This window comes from Condylura cristata, unplaced genomic scaffold (genome assembly GCF_000260355.1).
Source record: "Condylura cristata isolate star-nosed mole 26May11 unplaced genomic scaffold, ConCri1.0 scaffold00036, whole genome shotgun sequence".
Classification (NCBI taxonomy): Eukaryota; Metazoa; Chordata; class Mammalia; order Eulipotyphla; family Talpidae; genus Condylura; species Condylura cristata.
The window spans coordinates 5,706,516-5,718,039 of record NW_004567137.1 but is presented as its reverse complement, the minus strand read 5'-3'; the positions used below and the strand labels follow the sequence as shown (position 1 = coordinate 5,718,039).

The following is an 11,524-nucleotide window of genomic DNA, read 5'->3' as shown; positions in this document are numbered from 1 at the left end:
ATATTTTAAAGAAAGGGAGAAAAAATGTAAGTCATGTAGCCAGTTTCTGTACCAGCATATCAACATGAATACTAAGTGACTACAGTGCTAAGCTTGAACCTATGAACACTAGCTATTTTATGGTTTGATACAGTATTTAATTCTGGCTTGCACTGAAGATAATGCTGAAGCACCAAACTGGAAATTTCTCTGGCGAGAAACCAGATGTAAAATGAACCAAATGCACATGAGAACAAAAATGAAGATCACGTAAGGGGTCTTTGCTTTGCTATTCATTGTTTAGATAAATGTATTGGTTTATTTCTGTTTTGGCTATACTATTTCTTAGAATTTTAAGTTTCTTTACAAATGAAGAACTAAATGCAGGGGAAAAAGTCCTATGCAAATTTCTTAGTGGTTGGATAGGAGTTAGAGCGGCTGCAGATTCCAATTTTACATGAAAATGTGTTATCTTAAAGCAAGTAGATAAATGGGACAGTATGTTCTCATGGTCCTTTCAATTCCAGCACAAAGGAAATAATTGTGATTTTTCACTACCATTATTACTTTCCTCATCACTGTTGGAGAAGTTCTGGAATTGGGGAAGCAATTTCCACTTTGGAGGCATTAGTTACTCTGACCCAATGCTCCTGGTAGCAAGAGATCTGAGAGCATACTTCCTCTGCTCTTACACTGCTCCCTGCTTACTCAAGCTGAGATGTAGTTGGATAAGAAAATGGAGGGTGGCATTAAAAGAAAGGTCATAAGTGTGTCCCCACCCCCTTTCTCTTCATGTCCTCATTTTGGCAAGTCAGTACTGAGAAACTTCCACAGGAAACAGCATTAGAAATCTGCTGGGCTGGCTTAAGCATTCGATGTAGAAGTCAAATCAGGTTCTATTTTCAAGTCTCGTGAAGACACTTGCCAACCAAACACAGAGCAAAATGTTAATATGGTTTTTCTCTGTGGTCTTTCTCTCAGAACAACTTATTCAAGACTACAAATTCTTATCTGCATGATTATATAATCATCTTCAATACTATCTTTCTTCTAAGAATTAAAATATCAACAAGACTTGTGATGTAAACAATCTCATTTTGAGCCTTCTATGAACAAATAGATATGAAAAAGCATGCTTCTCTGTTGTTTTCTGTTTTAATTTTCTTGATCTTTCCAATGGTTTTTCACAAAAGAATTAATTCACAGAGCACAATCACTGAACTCAGCAAAATGAACGCAATTCAGAGGTTGTCATTGTTACTAATATGCAAATCCTATTCATTGTTTTATTCATTCTTAACAATCTAAATGCAAAAAATAACAATTTCTTTTTACATAAAACAACTTAAAATTATATATATATCTATACACACACACACACACATATACATATATGTACTGACTTTAATACACCATGCTAAAATGTGAAGAAGTTACATTTAATTTTTGGTTGCCAGGATTCCAAACACATTTCTGTTAATATCTGATTCAGTCAGGTCATTACTTGGAGTCTAAATAGGCTCATCAATAAAATTAAGAAGTTGGAAAAGAAGAATGGATTTTAAATTTTGTTTGAGTAACATAATCTTTCAGTCAAACAACCTTAGCCAGTAGAACTCAATCTATAAAACAAATAAAAGCGAATGGCTCTGCTTGGGAGTGCTTGGAACCACTTGTCATTCCCATGACTAGTTTAAACAACCATGTCCCATGGTCTTGGGGACATTTCCATTTCAAATATACTTATTAAGACATGAAGCTAAATGGCTGTCCTCAAGTTCAATTCCATTCTTTCACTCCCTTCATTTTCTTACATTTCAAGCTTCTCCATGATCTACCAATGAGTCTTAACTGATTATCTTTATGCTGCTTAGCTTAGTAGGAGTAGTTATTTGTTGGGTAAATACAACTTCTAGTAAAATATAGGGTTTAGAAAAATAATTTACTTCTACATACGCATTTGAAACCATAGCACTACTTACTATAGTTATAATTTTTCACAGTAAGACTAATATGGAAATAGGTTAGCTATAGATAATAAAATATAAAATAAGAGGTAATGACTTAGTAAAAAGACTATTAATGAGGCTAGAAACAGAATAAGCGTTCAAGGATGAGACCAGAAAAAGGCATACAGAGGTTCATTACAAAACATAGAACGATGAACTAGAGTAACTACTCTTTTTTTTTTTGGGGGGGGGGTAAATTCGTTGACTTGCTTTGGTTCACGGAATGGTCTTAAACGTATACTATATAGGGGAATAGAATCATTACCTAAAAAGTAAGATGATTTGATTCCATTTTACTAATTTGTTTTTAGATGCTGCTTTGCAAAGTAAACCTATATAAGAAAACTCAACCTAGTCCTACTATGCAATACTATCACTAAGCAATAAAAAAGCTTGATATCATCAGCTAATAACTGATTAATCAACTATAAACACTAACAATGTATTATTACCCAGTACATTAGTGTTTCATAAATGCTAACTCACTCCTTTACTGCTAATCACTTTAAGTGTATTATCTCATTTAATCCTCACAATAATGATATCATTTAAACTTACATTTTACAGAAAATAGAAATAAGTCATGGAGAAGTTAGATAACCTTTCCAAAGTCACAGGCTAGTAAATAGCAAACCATGACATTAGATCCAGATGCCTGCAGGTACCATATTTAATCATATGTTCCCAATCACTGAACATAGTCTTTTAAAATATCAATCTAGAATCAATACCTTAATGTAATAATTTTTTTGCTTTGACCTTTACTGTTTTCCCTCTATCACTTACTGAATGATTAAGTGTTTATATATACATATATATATATATGCATATATATGATTCATATATAAATATGTATGTGTACATATGATTCATTCATTCATTAAATTAATTCATTATGAAGGCTTCTATCCTATGCTTACCAGTTCTATGTCATACAACTCACATGTTCTAACCACAGGCATTGAGACTTAACCATACATGTAATGGGTAATATGCAACAGTTTTCTGACTTCAGAAAAAACACAGAATGTTTTTCTTTTGCCTTCATTTGGGTTCTTTATACTCAAAAATTTCTTTTGTTAATTTTTAGTTAATTTCTTTAGTGACTTATATAAAATTTTACTCCAAGTTTGAATTCAACTTCATACTTATGCTTCATAATTAAAGGGTACCAAGTTAAATAAACTACTTTGACAATTAGGTTGAAGAACAAATTTGTTACATAAATATAATCCATGAATTCAAGAACACTAGTTGTTCTCCTTCCTTTATATATCTCTAACTAGAAAATTGAGTAGCTTCATTTACTTTTTTGATAAGATGAATTAAAAAGGTACTTTTAAAATCTCAGGAAAGTGGTATTGCTCTTTTGGTTGCATTCTGTTTATATATGGTACATCTGGGGTCACCTAACCATAGACACTACAGCCACAGAGGGATGGGCACAGACTGTTGGCCAGAAACCCTGGCACTGACAAATGGTCCCATATAACCAGCAATAGAACTTCAAATAGAATTTTAAAGTTTCCTTTTATTTGGTCATTACAATAAAAATGGGTGCTGTGCAAAAGCACACATGTGCTGATGTCTGTTAGCATGAGTGAGGCACCATGAAGCTGCTGGAAACAAGGAAACACAGAAATAGCATGAAAAAGACACCCTTCATACTGTCTTCACTGTCCAAATGTCAGACAGCTCTCAGGAACCCAAGAGGTGGTAATAGCTATCGAGCAGTTGCTACTAGGTCTTTCCTTTAAGGAGATTCTTCACACTGCTGGGTTCTGACTCTAGCCCATATGGGCTTGGAAACGTCAGAGACAATGCTGGCTGCAGTCTTCTGCTGGCCTATTTGCATATGTTCTTTAGTATGCAGAATGTCTCTGTATATAATTTAATTGTTGTTGGTTTTTTTTCTCTATTAATACATATGCAAATGATTCACACTTGCAGCTGTGCTGTATTAATCATATGTGTGCTTCTGTCTGTCTGCCCTGCAGGCTCTGGGGCAAAGTGAGAGGAAAAGAGGGAACTGAGTCTTCCAACCTGGTAGAAAACTTATTCATGCAGACAGAAGTCCGACAGCAAACAGCTCACTGGGGTTGAGAGACATGAGGAACACTTGATCACTTTCATCTTGTGTGGAAATAACTAAGACCTGAAACTGAAGCTGAATACTAGAGTATCTAGGCAGGTAAAGATGAATACTTTACAAGTATTCAAGTTGTACAATTAATTCCTTCGACAGAAGCCCTCACATCTGGACCTCTCCATATGGTTATTTCTCCTTATTGATTTTCTGGGGGTTTCTCTAGTCAGACACATATAGTCATGATCAGTCACTTGTGCTGCCCTGGGAAATATGAGGCATTTATCTGTATCTTGTCATAATTATTGACCTCCTTCCGAGACAGGCAGGAGGCTGATAAAAAGATGAACGTCAGCATTTCATCTACTCTACCTTGATGCTATTCTCCATCATATAGAAGCTGACGCCATTTCCACTATGACTTTTGATGCACCTTTGATAGCTATGAAAAAAGACTATTATTAGTTGATATTATGTATTTAATTCATTGCCTAACAGATCACAGGTCATCTATCATATATTCCACCCTAGGAAGGCACATCCCTGATGTCACTGGTTTCAGGAACTGTAACCCCATTTCATTTATGACAACTTGTAATTTTGAGTTTTTATTACAAAAATATTATGTGGGCTTTTAAGACAGTTCTACAAAATAATTAAAAAGGTAAATTAATTCAATAAACACTCTCAAATGAATATGCTTTCTTACTTTGAGTAAAATATAACCATCCACAAGAGTTTTAATCTTTTTTTCCCTGGCGTATCACTACTAATCATTGGTTGGAGTAGGCATTTTGGCTTCCTATAGGTAGAACAGGTGGCAGCCATCTTTTGGCCAAGCAAATTCAGTATTTATAAACTGAGAAACAAGTTGATAAATATTTCCTTCTAATTTCAAATCTTAGAAGCCTCATTAGTTAGAAAAAAAAAAGAAAAAAAACAGAAATAGTAAACGACACTATAACTATTACAATTTAAAAATTCATGATGCCCATTAGGTAAAATGCAAATTAACAATGAACATGAGAAATACTGTGAGATGGACTACAGCCATATTTGGGTTTATGAGTTAGCTGACTTCATCTAGTCACAAATGTCCAAAAGATTCAAAGTACAACTTTATGTTCCTTAAATTATAATTAATTTATAAGGAAAGTAATCACTATGTTCAACATTATAAAGCAGAATAGCTAGTTGAGCAATTTTTTTCCATGTATAATGCTAAAATGTATCCCTCACCCTTTCATTTAACAGATATTTATTGAGTCCATAAAATATGTCAGTATTTGGTTAAATGCAACAATGGTGAGTCACTGACTTCATTGATTTTGTCGTCTAGTACAAGTCAAAAAGTAGGATTTAAATCATGTTTTAAAAGTGTTTTAACAGCAGAAATACAGTGTGCTCTTTGGACAAGTAAGAGCCATGATAATCCAGACTTGGGGCCAATGACATCTTCCCTAAAAAAGTGAAGATTTGAGCTGCACCTTCAGGGGTCAGGAGAATTTGGCCTGGAAAAGATGGGTAGTTGCTGAGGAACCACCACCTATAAATATTTAGATGGGAGGGAGGAACTTAAAGTCACTAGGGAATCACTGAAGGCCTTTAAGCAGGGCAAGGACACAAATGGATTTTCTAAAATGAGAAAGATCATTTTGACTAAGAGAAGGACCAGGTCGAGAGCCAATGAAGTAAACTAAGAGAAAGCAAGAAGGACATCCTGATACAGAAGGTGGACTGTCATGATGAAAAGATGTGATCTTTATTATCCGGAGAAATGAATGCTATTGATTTAATACATACAGAAGAAGAGGACTAAGGCGAGCTATCATGACTTCAGGTAAATTGATCGGCAGGTTTGGGGGCAAGGAAAAATACTGGTGAGCTCTATTCTGGACCCAGGTACAGAATCTGTAAATATTGATTTATTTCCCCTAGACAACCTACATCTAGTTGTTCAGGAAAGACTATAAAGGCAGAACGGACAAAGGCAGATACTTTATTACAAAATAAATTTTTAAAAAATGGTGCCATGGCGGTCCTCCCTGGTAGCGCAGCGGGTTAAAGCACAGCACTAAGAAGCTAAAGCCACTTCCGCATGAGTTTGATTCCCGCCTGCCCCGGAGGGGACCACATGGCGTGGCATACCTCTCCTGACCCGCCCACTGCTCCCCTCAGCAGTGTACTTCGTCGATCTGCCTGTTCTGCTCTCCACTCTGTCTCTGGTGTAGCCTCTCACCGCCCCTGAGCCTCTGACCTGTACCCCAGTTCTGTATGCACAAATAAATAAATCTTAAAAAAAAAAAATGGTGCCATGGCAACATGTTAATTTGTATGTTTTATATACATGTCATTTTTTTCTCCATAAAAATAAAAGTAGGGCCCTCCCTGGTGGCGCAGCGGGTTAAAGCACAGCACTGAGAATCTAAAGCCGCTTCCCCATGAGTTCGATTCCCGCCTGCCCCGGAGGGGACCACGTGGCGTGGCAGACCTCTCCTGACCCGCCCGCTGCTCCCCTCAGCAGTGTACTTCCTCTATCTGCCTGTTCTGTTCCCCACTCTGTCTCTGGTGAAGCCTCTCACCACCCCTGAGCCTCTGGCCTGTACCCCAGTTCTGTATGCACAAATAAATAAATCTTTAAAAAAAAAAAAAATAAATAAATAAATAAATAAAAGTAAATATGAGAATATTTTGACTATTTTACCTGCTTTTAAAAGTACACTGGAAGGTGACCTTTTGATGTAAGGTATTCTTTTTATTGCATGATAGCAATTTTATTATCTTATCAATAACATTAACAGGTAATAGATAGTGATCTAATTTAAATCATATTATGTTGCTTTGTCTTTTAAATTAACAGATATACTCCAATATGGCCATTGGTTTTAAATTAACATAATAATGCCCAAGTATGAATAATTATAGGAAGATGTTTATTTCAAAAGGAAATGTTAAAAGAACAAAGTCAACCATGAATATGTGCATAGTGTCCTTTCTTAGATCTAGGTGTTGGACAATGCAGTCTGCGGAGTGGAGTTATCATTATGAAGCTGGCTACTTTTTTTCAGTATAGCAATGCATACTGAAGTCACATATTAGTGCCAATTAACCAGCATTGATTTTATAATTTGATTAGCAGGTTATAGAGAGCCTAAGAAGGGCAATGTCCTCAAAGTCTAAAATACAATCTCCTATACTTGGGAAAGCAAATATAATCATTTAGAAAGTGTGAATTCTGAACTCTGTGACCTGGTATTCTGTTAAATGGGGATATTAATAAATAATACAGGTGTGGTAATAAGAATTAATTGACATAATCCTTAGGAAAGGTTTTCTATAAAACCAAGAATCTGGGCCCTCCCTGATGGTGCAATGGGTTAAAGCACAGCACTATGAAGTTAGCCACAACCACCTCAGCACGAATTTAATCCCCTGCCAGGGAGGTGCCCCACATGGCATGGCAGACCTCTCCTGTCTTGCCCTCTGCTCCCCACTCTGTCTCTAGTGACTCCGGTTACTGGTCCTATACCTCTGGCATTACCCCAATTCTGTATGCATAAATAAAAATAAATAAATTTTAAAAAGAAAACCAAGAATCTAAGATTAAATCTTAAACTGAAAGAGCACCCTACTAGTCGCTGAAGTCAAGGTATTACTAAGGGACAGATAATGGAGATTTAAGAGTAAAACTAAAAGCAGGACTAGAGGAAATTAAAACTGGCTCACACATTCTATCTCACTGAGCTCAAACATCTCAGAAGTAGGCTCAGGAGATCAGGGCAAATATAGATAAGGGTTAAGATAAGATTTCTGACTAGGCAATGTGGTGAGCTTTACTCTGAGCATCTCGGGCTCAGGCTTGTGTAGAAGAAAATAATTTTGACTCTATTTTAAAGCAAGAGGAGGGATTTAATCCAGGAAAAAGCTGAAGTTAAAGATAGGGATGGGTGAATATTGTGTCACAGATAAGTCAACTTACACATTAGCATAAGTGTGCCGGAAAAGGTGAGAATTATCCACTACAAGGAAAATCAGAACTCCCTGTCCTGATCTGCATTTGGAATATGTTTGCATCTCACAATCATTTTTTTTAAATCATAAATAAGCATTGTGTTTTTGAAATAGTTGAGTGGCTTACCTGAAAGATATGCTGTCTTACTACAGTGCTGATTACTGTGATTGCCATGAAAAAATTTTAATGGGCATAATGCCCCTGATATAAAAGTGTCTTTACCTTATTTATAGATCAAATTATAGTTAGGCAAATACAAATATATTTGGTCTCTTCTTGTTTTCTGGTAAAGACAAAACTTCAACATGTTTAATTTTAATTCATTCTATTACATATCTAAAATGAGGACAGAAACAAAACTTAATTTGTAGCAAATATTCTAGTATCTCCACAGCAAAGAAGGTAGGATTGTTGCCATAAGAAGTTACTTTCTATTAGGATGCTACAATGAAAGAGGATTCCCCTCCTCCAACTTGCCCTCACTCCTTCTCACCATTAATCTATAGGAGAGAGGAAATAAGAATGTCTATCTCACTTTGAAAATAGATATCCTAAATCTTTAAGCTCCTATTTTCCATATTCAAATCTATTGTTGGTTAGTCTTCTCTCTCTCTTTTTTAATTCTATTGCTTGTTTTAATTGTACCTATTACACTTTTTCTGGTGGAAGTTACTTCCCAGATTCCATTTCAAAGGGCAACAAATGTCTCATTAATTTTATTGTCCCGGTGGTCTGACACTTCCTAAGGTATTTCCAATTCAAAACAACAGAGGGGTACATTGTAGCTTTTCGGAGAAAAGGTTGAACAAGAATGGCTGCTATTACCCTCTGAGAACACAGTATGGGTGGCTTGTCCTGTGGTGCCCTGTGAGACGAGGCTGGTTTTTCAGAAACATATCAGGTCTTCTGACAATTCCTGGTGCCAACCGGAGACATCTGCCTCTTATTGCTATAATATGCACCTTGGTATGGAACAGAGGCAGCTATCTAACTCTTATTGCTACAACATGCAACCACATTTTTCCTCATAGACTAAGATCATCTAGTATGACAATGTACTTACACAAAGGCAATTTAATTTCACTAAGCACAACTAATTTATATCTGGCTTCACAGGCAAACTGTCTTTCAGGCTAAGAAAAATTAAAAAGAAAAAAGCTCTAAAAAGGGAAGATTAATTCTATTAATCCCTCTGGAGGAATGGGATCTGATATTCCCATTTGATCAGCTGCAAAACTGCAAAGTTAATAATAACAGACACTAGGGAAGATTGTAGAGGACACTGACTTGGAGAATCAAAAAGTTAATGGAAGACACCTCTAATGTAATTTTATAGATTCTCCTTTCAACTCAGAGACAACATTTTTACAACCACTTGGACATCAGTTAGAGTTCTCACCTTCTTGGATAGGTGGGAGTATGTACTCTGCAGGGCTGAAGAGATCTTCCTTGAGATTCTGGAGAGTTGTGCTCATGTGGGCACCACTCACTTGGCCTACCCCAACAGAGCAAGGTATTTGCAGGACAGTGAAAAGACCAACAAATGCTTCAAGGTACTGGGAACCCACAAGGATTTCAAATGTAGTTTTGGTTCAGTTACTCTGATCCCCAAGTATCTTTTTGAAAGTCTTTTCTAGTTGTTATTGGCATTCTTTTCATCTCAATGAAGACCATTCTGTGATGAGCTTCGGGCACACAGCAGTCAACAAAAAGCTACAGCTCATTTTGTTACATCATACCCAACAATGAAACAAGTACAAGGAACTATCTTTGGACTGGAATGCAGGGCTATGGATTTAAAAGTATTAACATCTCAACGTTTGGTAGAGAAACAATACAAATAAATTCAAAAACAAAAATGTGTGAGACGAATATCACTAGCCTCTTTTATTTTGTTCTAACAAGATAATGGCTGTTTTCAATGTTTGCTTAACCTTTGCCTCTCCCCTATTGTTCCACGACTTACCTGCAGTTGGAGAGGGCCTAAGCCTGGTGTTGCTGCGGCAGCAGCTGCCATGGTAGTTGGGATCAGCTGAACAGGGTAAGGGTCACCTAAGTGAGAGAATAATAGAGGCGTCAGCACCTTTTATCTACTCTCCACCTGCAAATTAAACTCATGTGTTCACTCCTTCCAAAAGCCTTCTTTTGTGTGTCTTGCTGGGGCCTAATGAAAAGCTCTATTGTACAGCCTTTTACTAGCACTCTTTTCACAATCCTGGCTGAGAGAGGAATGTGAATAAAAGGCACAAGCAATTAAGGCGGAAACCTCATCCTTTTTTCATGATGTATTTAGGAAAATGGGAGGAAAAAAGTACGCATTGATCAGAGAGCTGCACTTTACAACACACACACATACACACACACCTCACTATCTTGATATGCGCACACTGACTCCTCAGCAAATTTAGAATGTTGGTATAAAAGGAACTTAACTAAACTGAACTCTGCTTTAACAAATGAAACTGTAAAGATGTATGCCACGTAGGTTATTTTTTGAATGCTATGCTACTGTCTTCAGTAACCAAATTTATGGTAAACACTATGCATTTTGAAGTTATATAATTATTGGTATCTTTATTGTTCCAGAAACAAATGCCTATGAAAAATAAAGGATGATTGAATAAAAGGGATCCATTGTATACTAAAGGATGAAATTGGACTTTTAGTGGTGAACTCAATGTAGCTATACATGTGCTGATTTATACTGAGGCATGACTGAAACCTATATGCAGTTCAAGACATTTTTTAAATATATAGACAGAAGATAATTGGTTTATTTCCAAAGGATTTTTGACTGTGAGACTAAAAAAAAATCATAGTAATTCAAAATTAATCTTAAAATTATAATAATATGATCCAGTTACAAACACAAACATATATTCATATATATATACATATGGATCATAATGTTTGTGATACAAGTACATGTACTTGTCAACTTAATAAGAAGCTTAGCAGACTTTTTGCATGGATCTCAATGATATGCTACAACAGGTATGTATATTATTACTCGTCTAAAACATGAACCACAAGGTAATTGGAAACCACTATAAGAACAATTTTCTAATATGTAAAACTTTTTTTTTAAAAATCTGATTTTTAACTAGTTCAATATCAAGCATAACTGAAAATACCCCAGTTAATATGTTCATTCAAAAATACTAAGCACCTCCTCTGTGTTATGCATTCCTTTTGACACAAAAAATAGAGTCTTAATTAAAGAAGAATAATATACAGAAGCACATTTACTGGCGATTTAATGAGGTTTAAAGCTTTGGGGGTTCTGGGAAATGCCCTAGCAATACAGCAGGAGGCTATGTTTTCATATTTGCCAGCTTTCTTAATTTTTATAAATGAATATTCTCTTTTGCACTTAAATGCATACATAGGAAATTCATGAATACATCATTTTCATATTTTCACTCTTGCAGAGATCCC

The 11,524-nt window shown here is 35.8% G+C and overlaps 1 protein-coding gene across 6 annotated transcripts in view; it reads right to left on the bottom strand.

The window, feature by feature from the left end:
• The window catches only part of SOX5 (SRY (sex determining region Y)-box 5), a 695,778-nt gene that overhangs the window by 100,720 nt on the left and 583,534 nt on the right, over nt 1–11,524 (bottom strand). For all 6 annotated transcript variants that reach the window (XM_012732907.1, XM_012732908.1, XM_004693212.2 and 3 more), the window contains one exon: nt 10,053–10,138. In XM_012732907.1, the coding sequence (XP_012588361.1) occupies nt 10,053–10,138 (86 nt within the window). The remainder of the gene's footprint in view (nt 1–10,052; nt 10,139–11,524) is intronic.